We start from the raw sequence: 20676 nt of genomic DNA on the forward strand, positions 1-20676 counted from the left end.
TATTCAAGGGTGTTCATTCTAATGTAGACAGGCGGACTGTCCCTCTGGCATTTCGGGCAAATGCCAGATGGGCTGATAAAAAATGATGCCCAGTGGGCCTGTCTAACTAGTTTTTTGTTGTTGCTAAAAATGATAATTATCTGGCTAATAATGGGGGCCTCAAGGAAAAAAATGGGCCGGTGTGGGGGCCTCAACAAACAAAATAAGCCATGTGGGGGCCTCAATAATAAAAATGGGCCGGTGTTTTAGAAATGCCAGGTTTCTGGTCCCAGTCCGCCCCTGAATGTAGATAAACTGGATGTAGCCCAACTGTACAATTTCAGATAAAGTGTAGCTATCTACATATACATTATTTCTATGCTTGATGTTCAGTGTCCATTGCTACCTCAAAATTGTTCCCATTGTGAACCAGAAAACATAGAAAACGTATCAAAAACTGTGATTTGATAGGCTTCATTGTGAAATTAAATTCAATCATTCATATTCATAAAAAGTGGTAATATCACACATATTCATTGAAAAGCATTATGCTACAAAAACACAATGAATGCATTTTCATTTACATAATACAGTTTATTTTTTCCCCAAACACAGAGGTCATGTGTATATTCAGTGTTCTTCCCATTCTTCATCAAGCCACATCTACATTTCTAATGGCTTGGGGTTTATTGTCTCCATCTTGAATCTGAAACATGGTGGGAAAAAAGTACCAAACATTTGAACTGGAACTAAATACATACAAAAAAATGCCATCATATCCCTAGCAGTTTTAAACACTGTAGGACACACTAGAAAACGGAACACCATTGCCTGATGGAAATGGTTAGCAGCTTAAAAACAGCTCTTAGGGCTGAAACACTTGCTGAACCCTACTCCCTATACACTTCTGAAGTTCTGCAGGGATTGGACAGGTGTCTCCAACACAGCGAAGATTCCATCTAGTCAATCAGAGGGCAAGACGCAGCTTTTACTGTATCACTTATACCCGTCCAATGCTTAAAGATCTACATGAAGTCCTTAGGGGGTATGTGTCTATATGTATGTGTTAGGGACTAGTGGTCAACTTGGATCTGAGCCACTGGCCGATGACTCTTCTCCCACTCACTGATGCCTTAGGCAGTTCCACTGCTGGCCAAGGGGGGAGAGGGGTTGTCAGTCTCTGGGAGGGAGTCTGTTGGTTTCAGGCCCTCTGGGTCTCTGGTGCACGGGCTGCCCATCATCTCCACACTGTTACAGTTAACAGGGGAGCTGATCTCTGACGATCGACCTCCTCCTGCCTTCTCAGGGGCGGCCTGCAGGGCGGCGGCGAGCGGGAGGTTCATCATGTAGAACATGCTGCCTAGCCGTCGAGACACCTGGGTGGGACAGAGAGAGAGATGCCATGAGGTATTATAATAAGCAATGTGCTGAAACAATGTGCATAATTACTTTCTTTCCGAAAATGGTTTGTAAACATAATCCATTGAAAATGAAATAGAGAGCACTCCAAAATCTTTTGGTCCGAATTTGTGAGACCAACTGTTTGATGGTTTGCATACCTGTGATCGTATCTTGAGTGCCGGGCCCAGCTTCAGTCCCATCATGTCCAGTAGATGGTCTTCGGTCAGAAGTGGCAACGTCTCCCCATCTATCATGTGGTCCTTGAACGTCTGCAGGGAATAATCAGGTAAGATGAGGAGGAGTATAGGAATGTTTATCCAGTTAGAAGAATTTCCTTTAAAAGGTAGACGCAGCAGTATGACACAGCGAGGCAACTTTCTATTTACAAAAATCATCAACAACAGAATTCATTCCTGCCAAGTGGGAATGCCTCGAGGGAGGGTGCAAACTGTTAAGAGACAACAGTGACTGTCCTGGCAGATTTGAATTCTGTTGTTGTTTATATTTTTAAGCAGGAAGTTACTCTATTGTTTTTGATGATGACCAGGAAAAGACACCAACCTGAGCATATTCAGAGCAGCTGGGTATGTTGTTGATGAAGGTGTACACATCATCCACTGTCCACTTCCTAAGGTCTTGGACAGAGGACATATCTTCTCCGTTGAGAAAGATATTGGGGTGCCCTGATCAAAACAAAAATCAAAGTGTGTTAGCACACATACGGCTCACATCTGTCACATCTGTCGTTGGTCAAATAAATGATACAAATCAAATCAAAGACAGCAGCACAACCCCTGAATGGTTTGATCAAAAACAAGACTGTAGAAAGTAGACCCACCATGAGGGAACATGTAAGGCATGCCTGGGATAGGTCCACTGGCGAATGGATACTGGAACGTAGAGCATTGGCCAGGCATGTCTTTGTCGCTGGCGCCACTGTTGCAGTTGGTGACGTCAGGGCAGCCATCTTGACTGTTTATGCAGGCCTTGCGCAGGCCTTGCTCCTCCTCCTTGTAGCTCTTCCTGCTGCCCGCTGAGAGCTGTGTGTCCATTTTGGTTGGATGTTGTTTGCTGGCCGCCTCCCCTCCCATGTCCATTTTCCCCTCCGCCTCTTTCTCCTCTCCCGAGGCACCGCCGGGACTCTGCTCCACGCTCTTGTCCTCCGATTGGCCCTTTGGTCCCGATGCGTGGCTCTCTGCGCTCTTGTTATTAGTTGCCCTGCGACCGGCCCTGCGGCTCCTTTCCCTCTGCAGCGTGCTGATTGGTGGATAGGGGCTCGAGGACATCAGGAGACTGTTGGCCTGCATTTCCTCCAGGGTGGTGCGGTGGACGAAGACGTCGTGGCCGTCTGGGAGGCGCTGGCGCCCTCGGAACGCCATGGCGTTAGACGGATACATCATGGGCGCCTCCATACCCATCAGACCCTTCTGATGCGCGTTCTCCATCTCCTTCTGGTGGAGAATGGCATTCATCTCCATCCTGAAAAACAACCAACACACATCAGTTAGACATAACAATACACCAATCAGACATAACAACACACACCAGTTAGACATAACAATACACCAATCAGACAAAACAACACACTACATGTAGACATAACAACACACATTTGTAGGTCACATGGGCTCTGTATATGGGCTCTGTATATAATCAAATCATATCTGCCAACTGTTCTGTAATGTAGTGCATGGAACAGGCCCTTGGTATTAAGTTGAAGGGGGTTTCCAGAGCCCTACTGTTCATGACGTGTACTTTGACATGCCCTGTGACATGCAGCTGCAGGTCAATGTCAGACCGTACCTGGCGATGTTCTGCTTGTGGATGAGCTCCTGTCGCCGGGCAACTGTCTCCATGGGCTCTGAGGGCATGAAGCTGTAGCCAGCTCCAGGGAAGCCCCTGCCAGGTATGCCAGGGTGTGGGGGCATGGGCGGACCCAGGTGACCCCCCATGTGCATCTGCCTGACCTCAGAAGATACCATCTCAGAGGGCGGAGCTAGTTCTCTTTCCATGAAGCGGGGCTCAAACTGGGTGGGCACCCCCTGTAGCCTCTGCTGTCCCTGGGCCAGGATCTGAGGAGTCATGGTCATCTGGTTCCTCATCATCATCTCCTGCCGTTGACGTAGCTCTGTGAGGCAACACAGCACAACACCATTCAGATTCAGAGTGTTCAACAGTCACGTGTACAGGGTTGCAGGTGTGATTGCAGGGTACAGTGAAAATCTTAGGCTTCGAGCTCCAACATGCAAGACCCGGTGAAATATCTAACCTTCTGAAATACCTGTACTTTCGGTGGTGGATGTGTCACGCCATTTAGAAGTCGATACAGAACTAGGGCCCAAAAGGTTCTACTGACTATGTGAACTGACCAGGTAACGCTCTGGGCCCCGGCAATTACCTAGATCAGTGAAAGGCTCCTGGCTCTAAGGTATGGAAGAGTATGAAAGCTCTTGATTAGGTTGAGTGAATTTTCTAGGCAAGGATGAACGAGCTAATACCTAGGGCTTTAACTCAGCAGGCTAACACAGCCATGAGACATGCAGATTCAAACCAGCTGGGTCAGCCTTACCTCCAGCAGACATGCCGTTGACCAGGCGGTACCAGTGTTTCTCATCCAGAGCCCCCTGCTCCCCCATCGCTGACATCTTCCTCAGCTGCTCCCTCGGGGTCATGGCCCGACCTTTGACCTCTAGGAAACTGCCTCTCTGTGAAACCGAGATGAGGAGATTAGTATTTAAGACCAGTGTTTCTCAACCGGTGGCCCGTGGACAGGCACCGGTCCCTGGGATGTTGCTGACTGGTCCCTCAGATGGTTAGCGAATAGTGATTTAGTTTGTGTTCAAGTACTCGTTTTTAATCTAATTGGTCCTTTAAGAAGGAAGGAACCTTGCTTACATATACCTGGTACAGGAAAGACGGCACTTGGCCAGAACAAAAAAAAAAAGTAAAGTGGTGTTGAGCAGATCAGTGTTAATTAGTCTCAGTTAATTCCCCTTTTTGGCAACCTTCTTTAAATTGCTTGTCATTTTCATCTTTCACCACTAGGAGGCAAGCATGACCTATACATCAAAAAGGCCCTCTATGATTAAACGATGGCTTACTGTTGCTGTGCTGCTAATGTAACTGAACAGATAGATTTCAAACATGGGTGGTTGGTGTGACTCAAGACCGTGTTAGCCCAATTAACTAAGTAGTAATGGCGCCGGAGGAGATGGCTGCCATTTTACAGCCCCCCTAACAAACTGCATGGTTGGTTAAGGGCTTGTAAGTAAGCATTTCACTCTAAGGTCTACACCTGTTGTATTCGGCACATGTGCCAAATAACATTTTATTTGATTTTATTTGAAGTTATAGCCCAAGAGGGATGCAACATAAGTCCTCAGGTCTCAGAAAAGATTAGGCTACTGCTCATCAGTGATCACGTGTACTGTAGTTCAACAAACCCTTCCGCCACAATACTACCATACCTAGAACACTTAATAGGCATGTGAGGATTGCTAATCATTGCTAAGCTAAGTTCTCATCAATGGTCTTTAAGGGAGAGAGAGAGACTGATGACATTGAGATTTAAAAAAAAGAACCTGTTGTCAAAGTTGACTGTGAAGTTTTGGCGGAGGGACCAAAGCTATATCGAGGCTCGAGGAATACTGTCTAGACTCTGGATTCACCTCAGAACAGAAGATCTCTACACATGAAAATGTTCTGCCTCCATATACCTCTTTCTCTCTGCTACAAGAACATTCCTTTTAAATATCACAATTTTACACACACGCATACATACAAAATGTGCATGCGTACGCACACACACACACACACACACACACACACACACACACACACACACACACACACACACACACACACACACACACACACACACACACACACACACACACACAGACACACACACACACACACATAGTGCATATCATTGCAGTTTGTCATTACAGCTGATTTCCTTAGTCACCTCTGATTAGCCTCTTGTGAATAAATCCCCTTATTAAATATAACACAGAACAGACAGAGCTTTAATCCAGAACCATTATGGGCTGTAGATTTATATCCATAAGGAAATGGATTCCAATTTTTAACACTTACTACAGGAAAAATATTATGTCAGAGGGCACTTGTTTTTTTTAAATGCAGAAATATAACTGTGGTCATGGCGTAACTGAAATTACGTAACTGAAATCTCTTCTTTATGGAGTGTGTGTGTGTGTGTATGTGTGCATGCATGTGTGTGTGCATGCATGTCTCTCTGTCTGGATACATCTATGGGGTAACCTATAACAACACACCCCTGAGTAATACACTTGCCTAAATATCCCCCCCCCCCCCCCCCCCCCATAAGATCCAGCCTACCCCTAACCATTAGCAGCCCTTAGCCCCAGTCAGTTGTGTACCGTATTGCCCCACAGTCCCCTAAAGTTCCCTCACAGACCCATCTAATCTGGGCTCCGGTAATCCTCCTGTTAGTCCCATCTAGTCTGCTAGGCCCAGAGAACATCTGCTGACCCGCGTGTCTTCCAACCTGGCCCTCCCTCCCTCCACTATCCGATTAGCTAAATCCTGACTATACAGCACTTTAAAGGGATGTGTTAGAGGTAATCCGGGCGTTTAGGAGTTTTACCTCAGCAAACCTTGCCTGTAAGCACACCAGACAATACACCTTGAGTGATAAGCCTATTAACCCTAATCAGCCCCTTGAGATGTCCTGAAAACACCTTGGGGGATAAATCTGGTGGAGGGAAATCGGTTTATGGAGAAATATGTGGCGCCACACGCATGCATGGTCTCCCCTGGTCCCTGCCATCAACGTCACTCTACACACGACCTTTTATCTTCCTTCTATTAAACTCAGCAAATATACACAGGGACAGATAGAGGTAAGAAGAGAGAACGTTTAAAAATCCATACTGGATTAACACATGGACAGTTCAAGGTTTATCTGTCCTCCTCAGGTAGCCTGACTGTACATTTACATGTACAAAAAAACGTTTTTTTTGGGGATCTGGGTTGAGTACAGTATTTTGTGTGCTAAGAGTTTGCGTGTCAAATGTCTCTATACAACCAAATGTGAGTGTGAGAAAATGTATTGCGTCATAGTGTCATTTTGCCTGTGTGAATGTCAGTATAAATCAAATCAGATTGTATTTGTCACGTGCACCGAATACAACAGGTGTAGACCTTACCGTGAAATGCTTACTTACAAGATCCTTAACCAACAATGCAGTTTTAAGAAAATAGAGTCAAGAAAATATTTACTAAATAAACTAAAGTTTAAAAAAGTAACACGATAAAATAACAATAACGAGGCTATATACAGTGGGTACCGGTACCGAGTCAATGTGCAGGGGTACAGGTTAGTCGAGGTAATTTGTACATGTAGGTAGGAGTAAAGTGAGTATGTCTATGCGTGTCTATAAATGAATGAAAACTCACCCAGTTAGTGACCAAACCAACGCTTCGAAACAACAAACAGACTACTGTACGTTCAAGCCTATCCCTACTAGTATTACGGCACTACCAGTCAGAAGAGGTGATACTAGCCTTTGAGGTATAGCGCTCAGCTGGAAAAACAACTTGTACTCAGTAATTAATCTTATACAGGAAGAGTAGGGCTTGCATGAACTTGAACCAAGAGGAGTTTGAGGGAAGCCAGAGAGGCCTGGCCCCTATTGCAGCACACAGTAGGACTTGCCATTCAGCAGAGCAACCACTGTACAATTCAGTAAAATGCCTGTTGCAATCTGGTTCAAGTCATCAGTCAACCTACCAGGGTATTTACAAACAGAACTGGAACTAAATCATCCACGTGCATTGATCACATCTTTATTATTGTTGCAGAAATCTGCTCTAAAGCTGTATCCACACCCATCGGATGAAGTGATCATAATATAATAGCCATATCTAGAAAAAAAACTAAGTTCCAAAGACTGGAACTAAAATTGTGTATAAACGATCACACAAGAGGTTTTGCAATGATTCCTATGTTAAAGATGTGAAAAATATTTGTTGGTCAAACAACAAATTCTGAGCCTTCATATTCATGCATAATGGACCAAATAATGAAAGACAAGCACTGTAGTTTTGAGTTCTACAAAGTGGGTGTGGAAGAGGTGAAAGAATTGTTGCTATCTATAAATAAGAACAAACCACCTTGTACCGACAGCCTGGATGGTAAATTGCTGAGGTTGATAGCGGAATACTATTTAAGCCTAGAAGAGTGTGCCCTCAGACGTGGAGGGAGGCAAAGGTCATTACGACACACAAGAATAGCAGAGCACCCTTTAATGGTTCAAACAGCCAACCAATCAGCCTGTTACAAGTGCTTAGAAAACTTTTGGAAAAAATTGTGTTTGATCAAATGCAAAGTTATTTTACAGAAAACAAATTAACAACAGACTTTCAGCATGCTTATAGGGAAGGGCACTGAACATGCTCGGTCGGCACTGACACAAATGACTGATGATTGGCTGAAAGAAATTGATAGGAAGAAGATTGTGGGAGCTGTTTTGTTAGACTTCAGTGCAGCTTTTGATGTCATTGATCATAACCTATTGCTGAAAAAACGTAGGAGTTATGGATTTGCACCCTCTGCCTTATTATGGATTGAGAGTTACCTATCTAATAGAACACAGAGGGTATTCATTAATGGAAGCCTCTCTCATGCAAATTCAGTTGAGTGTGGTGTACCACAGGGCAGCCGGCTACGGCCATTATTGTTTTCTGTTTTTACAAATGACCTTCCACTGACCTTGAATAAAGCCTGTGTGTCTATGTACGCTGACGACTCAACAGTATAAACGTCGGCTGCAACAGTAAAATAAATAACTGACACCCTTAACATAGAGCTCCAGTCAGTTTTAGAATGGGTAACTAGCTAAATGGATGGTGCTAAATATCTCGAAAACTAAAAGCATAATTTTTGGGACAAATCACTTGCTCAACGCTAATCCTCGTTTAGATATATTATTGAATAATGTGGCTATTGATCAAGTGTAGGAGACTAAACTGCTGGGTGTAACCCTAGATGGCAAGCTTTCATGGGCAAAACATATAGACTCAATTGTTGCTAAAATGGGAAAAGGCCTGTCCATGATAGGGCGTTGCTCTGCCTTCTTGACATCTCAGTCGACCAGACAGGTCCTATAGGCCCTAGTTTTGTTGCACATGGACTACTGCCCAACTGTGTGGTCATGTGCGGCAAAGAAGGACATACAGTGGGGAGAACAAGTATTTGATACACTGCCGATTTTGCAGGTTTTCCTACTTACAAAGCATGTAGAGGTCTGTAATTTTTATCATAGGTACACTTCAACTGTGAGAGACGGAATCTAAAACAAAAATCCAGAAAATCACATTGTATGATTTTTAAGTAATTCATTTACATTTTATTGCATGACATAAGTATTTGATCACCTACCAACCAGTAAGAATTCCGGCTCTCACAGACCTGTTAGTTTTTCTTTAAGAAGCCCTCCTGTTCTCCACTCAGTACCTGTATTAACTGCACCTGTTTGAACTCATTACCTGTATAAAAGACACCTGTCCATACACTCAATCAAACAGACACGCAAGGTCCCCCTGCTCAAGCCAGCGCATGTCCAGGCCCGTCTGAAGTTTGCCAATGACCATCTGGATGATCCAGAGGAGGAATGGGAGAAGGTCATGTGGTCTGATGAGACAAAAATAGAGCTTTTTGGTCTAAACTCCACTCGCCGTGTTTGGAGGAAGAAGAAGGATGAGTACAACCCCAAGAACACCATCCCAACCGTGAAGCATGGAGGTGGAAACATCATTCTTTGGGGATGCTTTTCTGCAAAGGGGACAGGACGACTACACCGTATTGAAGGGAGGATGGATGGGGCCATGTATCGTGAGATACATTGAAGATGGGTCGTGGCTGGGTCTTCCAGCATGACAACGACCCGAAACACACAGCCAGGGCAACTAAGGAGTGGCTCCGTAAGAAGCATCTCAAGGTCCTGGAGTGGCCTAGCCAGTCTCCAGACCTGAACCCAATCGAACATCTTTGGAGGGAGCTGAAAGTCCGTATTGCCCAGCGACAGCCCCGAAACCTGAAGGATCTGGAGAAGGTCTGTATGGAGGAGTGGGCCAAAATCCCTGCTGCAGTGTGTGCAAACCTGGTCAAGACCTACAGGAAACGTATGATCTCTGTAATTGTAAACAAAGGTTTCTGTACCAAATATTAAGTTCTGCTTTTCTGTATCAAATACTTATGTCATGCAATAAAATGCAAATTAATTACTTAAAAATCATACAATGTGATTTTCTGGATTTTTGTTTTAGATTCCGTCTCTCACAGTTGAAGTGGTTTTGATAAATGATAAAAATTACAGACCTCTACATGCTTTGTAAGTAGGACAACCTGCAAAATCGGCAGTGTATCAAATACTTGTTCTCCCCACTGTATGTAAATTACAGTTGGTCCAGAACAAAGCAGCACGTATCGCACTTAGATGTACACAGAGGGAAAGTGTCAGTATCATGCATGTTAGTCTCTCCTGGCTCAAAGTTGAGGAAAGATTGAATGCATCACTATTGGCCTATCGTGCGAGGTGTTGATATGTTGAAGGTACCAAACTGTCTGTTCAAGCAGTTGGCACACAGTTCGGACACTCATGGGTACAACACAATGCATGCAACCAGACGTCTCTTTACAGTCCCCAGGTCCAGACCAGAGGCTGGGAAATGCACTGTATTAAATAGAGCCATGACTACATGGAACCCTCTGCCACCCCAGGTAAGTCAAGCTAGCAATAAAACCAGATTAAAAAATCAGATAAAAGAGCACCTTACTGCACAAAGGGGACTGTATAGAGACACAGCCATTTTATATATATTGTATTGTAATTTTCACTGTACTATGTATTAGACCTAGATATTGTGTGTACTGTATGCGCTGATATATGATATTTTGAATTGATGTATTTCAGTCCTTGACTAATAATGTTCTGTACTATGTATTATGTCATGTTTCATGTGTACCCCAGGAAGAGTAGCTGATGCTTTTACAGCCGAGTGGCGCAGTGGTCTAAGGCACTGCATCGCAGTGCTAGCTGTGCCACTAGAGATCCTGGTTCGAATCCAGGCTCTGTCGTAGCCGGCCGTGACCGGGAGACCCATGGGGCGGCGCACAATTGGCCCAGCGTCGTCCAGGGTAGGGGAGAGAATGGCCGGCTGGGATGTAGCTCAGTTGGTAGAGCATGGCGTTTGCAACTCCAGGGTTGTGGGTTCGGTTCCCACGGGGGGCCAGTATGATTTTTTCTTTTTTTAAATAAAATAAAAAATAATTATGTATGCACTAACTGTAAGTCGCTCTGGATAAGAACGTCAGCTAAATGACTAAAATGTAAATGTAAATGTTAATGGGGATCCTAATACATACTCTATACCAATACCAATGGCTCAGCGTGTTAGATCTTAGTGCTGGAAGTGACTCCGGTGTTGTGGGTTTGATTCCAGCACGGTCCACACAGTGAGTATATGTGTCAGTACACTGTAGGTTGAGGGTGCTCTAAATCGCTTTGTACCAAACTGTCTGTTAAATGAGCATATATTTTCGATGAAGTAATATTTGTCATATTTTTGATGGGTTGAATAGACCCTTCTCCACACAATGTACGGCGAATAAATGGTAACACTTTACTTGACACCCAGTGTCAAAACACGTTAGGACACGGTCATAACCATGTCATAATATGTCATAACAGCTGACTTAACATGTCATAACCTGTCATAATATGGTCATAACACTGTCATGACCCATATATCTACACCTGTTGTGACATATATTGCGTTATTTTATGGCTGGTTATGACACCTACACAAGAGTGTCAAAACCCACATTTATTCAAATTAGTTTTTTCCCTGCTAAGAAGTTTCCTTTCATTTGAAAGTTTGTTTCTTAAATCCTTTGTTGTTGTTGTTGTAATTAATTCTTTACAGTCATGTTTTTGTTCGTCATATTTTAAATAACTTGTTGAAAATACACTTTATGACATTGTCATGAAGCATTATGACCATCCTGTGTCACTTTACTTGGACTAAGAAAATACACCAGATAGGCCTATCACGTGCATGCCCTCATACAGTATCAGTCATCAGTCAAAAAGAGGGTGTCTTGTCCCTCTCCTGAAATCTGCTCCTGCATTCATCCCAGTCATCAGCAACAGAGCATTGGGGTGGATGCATGTCTGAGATCAATGTGTGCGCAATTACAATGATAATTGAATATGGTCAATTTCCCAAAAAATGATATAACATAATCATACTGTTGACACACATAGGCTATAGTGTAATGTCATGTTTTGCCTTGTGGGGTAGGTTTTGTGGGTTTTGACACTCTTGTGTAGGTGTCATAACCAGCCATAAAATAATGTCACAACAGGTTTAAATATATGTGTCATGACAATGTTATGACCATATTATAACAGGTTATGACAAGTTATGTCAGCTGTTATGTCATATTATGACATGGTTATGACCGAGTCATAACGTGTTATGACGCTGGGTGTCAAGTAAAGTGTTTTACCGAATATATTAAAGTTGGTCAAATGACCACATTGCATATTTTGAAGGGTTAGTTAACTCAAATATGGAACTATTATCCTCACCTCCAAAAGTAATAGATTACCTTTAGCTTGAGTCCTAAACGTTAGACTAATGACACCCAGTTAATCCTAACTTACTAACTAACTAAGCTCCTACTGTAGCCGATTCTATGGTCCATTTGAAATCAAGCCACTAACGTTGCCAATGACAGTAATGCCATTCATTTGAATGAACATGTCAATTTTTTTTAAACCTTAAAAAGCTTGAGGTTTAAAACAGTGAGATTTAGGAATTTCCCCATTTGATCTGACATGTTTACACAAAGCAAGTGGAGTTTTGGCCTGCATGTGACAAGTGGAAGCCTGTATCTAAGCCTTGAGCTCCGGGTGCCTGGATCTGCGGCTGCCCGGGCTAATCTCATTACAAGAATGAATTAAGGGAAAATTGCTGACGACTTACATGAAGCCTTGCATTTGGGGAGGTCATATCAGACAAGACAGAAGCATCGTCTGGAACATTATAATCCCCTTAAGTGACAAACAAATGCTAGACATACTTTTGCTGAGACCTTCAACACGTTGTTAGAACGTTTGAATGAACCGGAGAGGTTTAGATATCGATTAGGTTGATATTTTAATTAGATGTTGATTTAATTAGATGAGCACATGTGAGTACAGGCCAGGTTTGAGGGGTAACGTATTTTTTTGGTGTGTGTCCTAGCTACATACAGGTGTATAGTTCAAAGCATCATTACCTAAATATTTCACATAAATAAAATAAAATAACTAAACAGACAAATAGTTACAGGGATAGTTCAGCTACAGTATTTTACATATTTTTATATTTATTTCCTTACCCTGAAATACTTACATGTAATCAGTTACGTTACCAACAAAAATATTGCAATCAGATTACAGATACTTTTGAAAAACGAATTGATTACTTCTCTGATTACTTTTAAATTCAGAAAGGATATTTGAGAAAAAATACATTATGACACCTTTCCGTTTTCTCAATGACATTCAATTCAGTGCTGAAAAAAGGCGCAAGTTTTAGTTTGTTCCACCTGAGCGAGTCTGACCACCAATCAGAGACCACTATGATGATACACCAAATGATGACCACCAATCAGAGACCACTATGATGACACACCAAATGCGTTTGATGGAATCCTTTTTGTCTTGTTCTAATACCTCTTAAGAGGAAAGTAATCCAAAAGTTATATTACTGATTATAATTTTAGACAGGTAACGGATTACATTTACAAAGTAACCTACCCAACCCTGGTGCTGAACTAGGATTTTTTTACCTTTTAGATGAATAAGATTGACATTTACGTCATTTTGCAGACGCTCTTGTCCAGAGCGAGTGCATACATTTTTTTTCATACTGGCCCCCCGTGGGAATCAATCCCACAACCCTGGCGTTGCAAACGCCATGCTCTACCAACTGAGCTACACGGGACTGACATGAGTAACCTACCCAACCCTGGTGCTGAACTAGGATCAGTTGACCTTTTAGATTAATAAGATGACATGAGTAACCTACCCAACCCTATCTATAGACAAGGACTGTCTGCAATCCACACTTTTAGACTAACCTAAACCAAATGCGAACCTTATGTATTTGGACAAAATCACTTCCCTTAAAGAACAACTTTTGTGAATACAAATTGATTGATTGCAACTACTGTAAAATGCATTTCACAGTGTGTATTTGTTGAATGCATACAATTTAAAACATGTAGAGCATACGTAGATGGAATCAATATATATGCAATTGACGTGCATGTGGTTTTAACATACATTATTTGTTCAATATCTCACATGAGGGGCGAGAATGCGGATGAACCAATGGGAGTGAGCAAAATAACCATCATATTTAAATTAGATGGGAAATAACATTATCCAATGTATGTTCCAAATACTGCAACTCACATTTCCATCATGTGCTTCACATAAATTGTGAAGTTTACAAAACGGAAATCGTCTAAGAGCATTTTTTCAGTGAACCTTCCGCAAATTATCAGGAGTTTTACTGTTTTTAACCAGATCTGTGCTCTTTGGATGATTAAATGTTATCAAATCTTATTTCAGTATTTAGCTTTTGAAATACACATTAGAATGAAGAATGAATGAGAGAGTGGAATAGTGGAATAAGGAGAAGAAGAATTGAAGAATAACAGAGAGAGAGAGAGGGGACAGAGGGAAGTTCATTGACTCACCTTCAAGTTCCTGCCAACGAGAACAGCTTGTGACTGGCTTGTCCCAATGGAGTAGACAGAACGAGAAGCTAAACGGAATAAAATGTAAATAAAAAGCAGTAGAAAACGTTAAAGCTACACTGTGTCTTCAGGTCAGGATCTGATGCTGATGGCTGATGCTGATGGATTCCTCAGGGCCTTGGTATAGCAGCCTAGCTAGACACCTCTGATAAGTGGTGACCAACCAATTAGCCACACCCCTGTCCTGTGTCAGCAGCTAACGGCTAACTAAAGGCCTTAACCAAAAAATAACTTTAAATACCGCTTTGCCTCAACTCCATTAGCCTGGCTTTATCTCCCGAGTTAAGCACCCCCCCCCCCCCTCCCTTTTTCCTGACATCGGGGTGATCTCCTCATCCAACTACGCACCGGCCGGACCAGGCGCTTCACAGTAATTACTCCCAGGAGTCCTGCCTTAAGCGTTGGGAGGCTAAACCTCTTTCAACATTTACCTCACTAAGCCTTTGTTAGCACTTTAGGCCGCGGTTAAGACACCTAAATGCTTTAGCTCCCTTTTTCCGATGGCAGAAAAAGGGGAGGCCTTATAAGTAACCACTACCATTCGCTGGCCACTAACAGTACAGGGAAGGTTGTCCGTGTGGACTGTGTTATGTGGGAAGAACAAGCCATGTCTTTTTGTTATTTTGTTTTGATGAGGTGTCTGGGTTTGGCACGACTGTTAAGACTCCCTGTAGTTCCATACGGTGACACTGGCCAAACATCCAAGCTGGTCATTTGGTAGGAAATAAAATCCTGCTAAATGTGTGACCGGGATCATCCTCTCAGACGTCTTAATCTGACAGTTTGTGCTCACCAGCCGCTTACAGCAGAGGCCCTTGGTGCAGTTCCTCGAATTATGCTTTTTTTTTTTTTATCCTGGAAGGATAAAGTGGGATTAGTCTACAGCTAGGTGTGCAGTATTGTGGGGGGTGGGGGTGTTTCTGCTAACTAAGGGTGTTATTGCATGGGGGACAGTGGTGGACAGTCTCTCTCGCTCTCTCTATCCAGTCAAGACGTGAGCATGAGGCTCCCGCAGGGTTAAGTAGACTGAGGGACATTACGCTGTTGCATGTTCATCATACTAGCACCCTCCAGTGGCTGTGCACGCACACACACACACACACACACACACACACACACACACACACACACACACACACACACACACACACACACACACACACACACACACACACACACACACACAGACAGACAGACAGACAGACAGACAGACAGACAGACAGACAGACAGACAGACAGACAGACAGACAGACAGACAGACAGACAGACAGACAGACAGACAGACAGACAGACAGACAGACAGACAGACAGACAGACAGACAGACAGACAGACAGACAGACAGACAGACACAAACAAAAGCATGTAATTAAGTGATATTCATCAAGACATGAAAAACACAAACCCACAAAAATGCTGACATTTACATACCCAGCCGTCACCATGTCTTAAGACGTCTTAAAAAGTGAAGACATCTTAAAGACGCCTCAAGATGGCTTAAATATTGAAGAAGTCTTAAGATACTGTAAATTGTATTTATATGGTTTAGTTATTTACTTATTCATTCCATGTTTGTCTTGTAGTGATTTGGCAATCATTTACAGTGGCTTGCGAAAGTATTCACCCCCCTTGGCATTTTTCCTATTTTGTTGCCTTACGACCTGGAATTAAAATAGATTTTTGGGGGGGTTTGTATCATTTGATTTACACAACATGCCTACCATTTTAAAGATGCAAAATATTTTTTATTGTGAAACAAACAAGACTTTGTAGAGGTGGCTCTACAAAGTCAATACTTTGTAGAGCCACCTTTTGCAGCAATTACAGCTGCAAGTCTCTTGGGGTATGTCTCTATAAGCTTGGCACATCTAGCCACTGGGATCTTTGCCCATTCTTCAAGGCAAAACTGCTCCAGCTCCTTCAAGTTGGATGGGTTCCACTGGTGTACAGCAATCCTTAAGTCATACCACAGAATCTCAATTGGATTGAGGTCTGGGCTTTGACTAGGCCATTCCAAGGCATTTAAATGTTTCCCCTTAAACCACTCGAGTGTTGCTTTAGCAGTATGCTTAGGGTCATTGTCCTGCTGGAAGGTGAACCTTCGTTCCAGTCTCAAATCTCTGGAAGACTGAAACAGGTTTCCCTCAAGAATTTCCCTGTATTTAGCGCCATCCATCATTCCTTCAATTCTGACCAGTTTCCCAGTCCCTGACGATGAAAAACATCCCCACAGCATGATGCTGCCACCACCATGCTTCACTGTGGGGATGGTGTTCTCGGGGTGATGAGAGGTGTTGGGTTTGCGCCAGACAAAGTGTTTTCCTTGATGGCCAAAAAGCTCAATTTTAGTCTCATCTGACCATTCTTCCATATGTTTGGAGAGTCTCCCACATGCCTTTTGGCGAACACCAAACGTGTTTGCTTATTTTTGTCTTTAAGCAATGGCTTTCTTCTGGCTACTCTTCCGTAAAGCCCAGCTCTGTGGAGTGTACGGCTTAAAGTGGTCCTATGGACAGATACTCCAATCTCCGCTGTGGAGCTTTGCAGCTCCTTCAGGGTTATCTTTGGTCTCTTTGTTGCCTCTCTGATTAATGCCCTCCTTGCCTGGTCCGTGAGTTTTGGTGGGCGGCCCTCTCTTGGCAGGTTTGTTGTGGTGCTACAGTGGGGAAAAAAAGTATTTAGTCAGCCACCAATTGTGCAAGTTCTCCCACTTAAAAAGATGAGAGAGGCCTGTCATTTTCATCATAGGTACACGTCAACTATGACAGACAAAATGAGAAGAAAAAAATCCAGAAAATCACATTGTAGGATTTTTAATGAATTTATTTGCAAATTATGGTGGAAAATAATTATTTGGTCAATAACAAACGTTTCTCAATACTTTGTTATATACCCTTTGTTGGCAATGACACAGGTCAAACATTTTCTGTAAGTCTTCACAAGGTTTTCACACACTGTTGCTGGTATTTTGGCCCATTCCTCCATGCAGATCTCCTCTAGAGCAGTGATGTTTTGGGGCTGTCGCTGGGCAACACGGACTTTCAACTCCCTCCAAAGATTTTCTATGGGGTTGAGATCTGGAGACTGGCTAGGCCACTCCAGGACCTTGAAATGCTTCTTACGAAGCCACTCCTTCATTGCCCGGGCGGTGTGTTTGGGATCATTGTCATGCTGAACGACCCAGCCACGTTTCATTTTCAATGCCCTTGCTGTTGGAAGGAGGTTTTCACTCAAAATCTCACGATACATGGCCCCATTCATTCTTTCCTTTACACGGATCAGTCGTCCTGGTCCTTTGCAGAAAAACAGCCCCAAAGCATGATGTTTCCACCCCCATGCTTCACAGTAGGTATGGTGTTCTTTGGATGTAACTCAGCATTCTTTGTCCTCCAAACACGACGAGTTGAGTTTTTACCAAAAAGTTCTATTTTGGTTTCATCTGACCATATGACATTCTCTCAATCCTCTTCTGGATCATCCAAATGCACTCTAGCAAACTTCAAATGGGCCTGGACATGTACTGGCTTAAGCAGGGGGACACGTCTGGCACTGCAGGATTTGAGTCCCTGGCGGCGTAGTGTGTTACTGATGGTAGGCTTTGTTACTTTGGTCCCAGCTCTCTGCAGGTCATTCACTAGGTCCCCCCGTGTGGTTCTGGGATTTTTGCTCACCGTTCTTGTGATCATTTTGACCCCACGGGGTGAGATCTTGCGTGGAGCCCCAGATCGAGGGAGATTATCAGTGGTCTTGTATGTCTTCCATTTCCTAATAATTGCTCCCACAGTTGATTTCATCAAACCAAGCTGCCTACCTATTGCAGATTCAGTCTTCCCAGCCTGGTGCAGGTCTACAATTTTGTTTCTGGTGTCCTTTGACAGCTCTTTGGTCTTGGCCATAGTGGAGTTTGGAGTGTGACTGTTTGAGGTTGTGGACAGGTGTCTTTTATACTGATAAGTTCAAACAGGTGCCATTAATACAGGTAACGAGTGGAGGACAGAGGAGCCTCTTAAAGAAGAAGTTACAGGTCTGTGAGAGCCAGAAATCTTGCTTGCTTGTAGGTGACCAAATACTTATTTTCCACCATAATTTGCAAATAAATTCATTGAAAATCCTACAATGTGATTTTCTGGATTTTTTTCTTCTCAATTTGTCTGTCATAGTTGACATGTACCTATGATGAAAATTACAGGCCTCTCTCATCTTTTTAAGTGGGAGAACTTGCACAATTGGTGGCTGACTAAATACATTTTTTCCCCACTGTATATTCTTTCCATGTTTTAATGATGGATTTAATGGTGCTCTGTGGGATGTTCAAAGTTTCGGATATTTTTTTATAACCCAACCCTGATCTGTACTTCTGCACAACTTTGTCCCTGACCTGTTTGGAGAGCTCCTTAGTCTTCATGGTGCCGCTTGCTTGGTGGTGACCCTTTCTTAGTGTTGTTGCAGACTCTGGGGCCTTTCAGAACAGGTGTATATATACTGAGATCATGTGACACTTAGATTGCACACAGGTGGACTTTATTTAACTAATTATGTGACTTCTGAAGGTAATTGGTTGCACCATATCTTATTTAGGGGCTTCATAACAAAGGGGGTGAATACATATGCACGCACCACTTCTCCATTATTATTATTTTTTACTTTTTTGAAACAAGTTATTTTTTTCATTTCACTTCACCAATTTGGACTATTTTGTGTATGTCCATTACATGAAATCCAAATAAAAATCAATTTAAATTACAGGTTGTAATGCAACAAAATAGGAAAAAGGCCAAGGGGGATGAATACTTTTGCAAGGCACTGTATGTATTCATTCCTAGGACAAACTTTACAAGACAACAGTTTAAAACAGTAAAATATATTTATTTACAGAAAACGTAATCAACACTTGCAGCATACCTCTGATGTGTTATGGGAAGGACATTAGAACAGTGAACTACAAATAGCACGTTTAAGTATGCGGTTATTGAATAGATGGGCATGATAGAAATATAGCTAAATGTACAGGTTGATGATAGGAATGAGCTAAATGTACAGGTTGATGATAGAAATGAGGTAAATGTACAGGTTGATGATAGGAATGAGCTAAATGTACAGGTTGATGATAGGAATGAGCTAAATGTACAGGTTGATGATAGGAATGAGCTAAATGTACAGTTTAAACTACAGTGATACTACTCTACATGAGAATGTAGGTATCTGTTCCTGAGGGACAACTTGTTCGCATGATCATGGACAATCGCGTTGTCACAAAGTTCACAGAAGTGCCCATGTTGTACCTGTAGATCTAGTTCCGATTCCTATTTGATGAAAACACTTGTGGTGGAAAAATATCAGTGTTTCCTCGATGTCAGTGGGGGGAAACACAAGGACCTGGTCTTCTTCAATGAACTCCTAACACCCTGACAGAGGATCCGTCTGTTAAGGGGTCTCAGAGGTTTCCCCTGTAAGTAAACCTATGCATTCTCTGTAGGAAAAAGTAACACAATTGAGCTGTATATTATATATAATATTGCAGTAAAACATGGAGTACCTCACCTGAGGCAGAGTCCCATATTTCAGTCACTCTCAGGCTTGCTGTGTTTGGGTACAGCTCAATGTTGGCGGCAAGGTAGACATCTTTATCGTTTTAATGTCAAGTCTGTACAAAAGTAAATAACTGGGGGCAACATCAATAACAAAACCACATCTACCCTGCTATTTTCTTGTAATTATGAATAGCTCACCTGAAATAGAAAGCCCTACCAAAGATTTTTATAACTAAAACAAGATAGACCACAGGCTGTTATTTCAAATGGGAACAAATGAGTCATAGTGGGCAGAACAAGCAAGGAGATGGGCAGAGGCAAGCACGAGCTAGTGAAATCCTATTGGCGCGTTCTAGCATACAAAAATTAAATAAAATTGTATTTGTCACATTAGCCAAATACAACCGTGAAATACTTACTTACAAGCCCTTAACCAACACTGCAATTTTAAGAAAATAGAGTTAAGAAATTATTTACTAAACTATGCATAGATAATAAACAGCGAGTAGCAGCAGTGTAAAATAAAATAGAAAAATAAGCATTCTTATGGCTTGGGGGTGGAAGCTGTTAAGGAGCCTTTTGGACCTAGACTTGGCACTCCGGTACTGCTTGCCGTGCAGAGAGAACAGTTTATGACTTGGGTGACTGGAGTCTTTGACAATTTTTGGGGCCTTCCTCTGATACCGCATACTATAGAGGCAGGATGCTTGGCCCCAGTGATGTACTGCGATTTACACACTACCCTCTCTAGCGCCTTACGGACATATTTTTTTCCGTTAGGGAACGCCTACACTGTGAAGTGCGTGTGTGTAATAACTCAATTTGCCTTTGCACTCTTTCTAAACAACGCCATTTTTGGAAACTTTGGCAAAGGGTGAAGTCTACAAAACTTAGTCCACACTGTT

General features: G+C 42.6%; 1 protein-coding gene across 2 annotated transcripts; it reads right to left on the minus strand.

Moving 5' to 3' along the window:
• Positions 1-438: 438 nt before the first annotated feature.
• On the minus strand, positions 439-6939 carry samd7 (sterile alpha motif domain containing 7). Of its 2 annotated transcripts, XM_084182730.1 has the most exons (8): positions 6823-6939; positions 3950-4085; positions 3184-3508; positions 2219-2859; positions 1942-2063; positions 1539-1649; positions 1106-1355; positions 518-685 (listed from the first exon to the last, which is right to left on the minus strand). In XM_084182730.1, exons 2-7 carry the CDS (start codon positions 4050-4052, stop codon positions 1113-1115), a joined length of 1545 nt encoding a protein of 514 aa, XP_084038856.1. In that variant the 5' UTR covers positions 4053-4085; positions 6823-6939; the 3' UTR covers positions 518-685; positions 1106-1112. The 2 variants fall into 2 exon arrangements, with proteins under 2 accessions (XP_084038855.1, XP_084038856.1); XM_084182729.1 differs by having other exon boundaries at positions 439-1355.
• Between the last annotated feature and the right edge of the window lie 13737 nt (positions 6940-20676).

Source organism: Coregonus lavaretus, assembly GCF_964263955.1.
Source record: "Coregonus lavaretus genome assembly, chromosome: 19".
In the NCBI taxonomy this organism is placed as follows: Eukaryota; Metazoa; Chordata; class Actinopteri; order Salmoniformes; family Salmonidae; genus Coregonus; species Coregonus lavaretus.

What these genes read in the sequence shown, in the direction of transcription:
- samd7 (XM_084182729.1), bottom strand. Translation starts at nt 4,052, where the DNA reads ATGACCCCGAGGGAGCAGCTGAGGAAGATGTCAGCGATGGGGGAGCAG. An exon ending in CAACGGCATGTCTGCTGGAG is followed by an intron (nt 3,509 to 3,949) that starts GTAAGGCTGACC and finishes GTTGCCTCACAG; the next exon opens with AGCTACGTCAACGGCAGGAG. An exon ending in GCTGCTCTGAATATGCTCAG is followed by an intron (nt 1,650 to 1,941) that starts GTTGGTGTCTTT and finishes TATTCCCTGCAG; the next exon opens with ACGTTCAAGGACCACATGAT.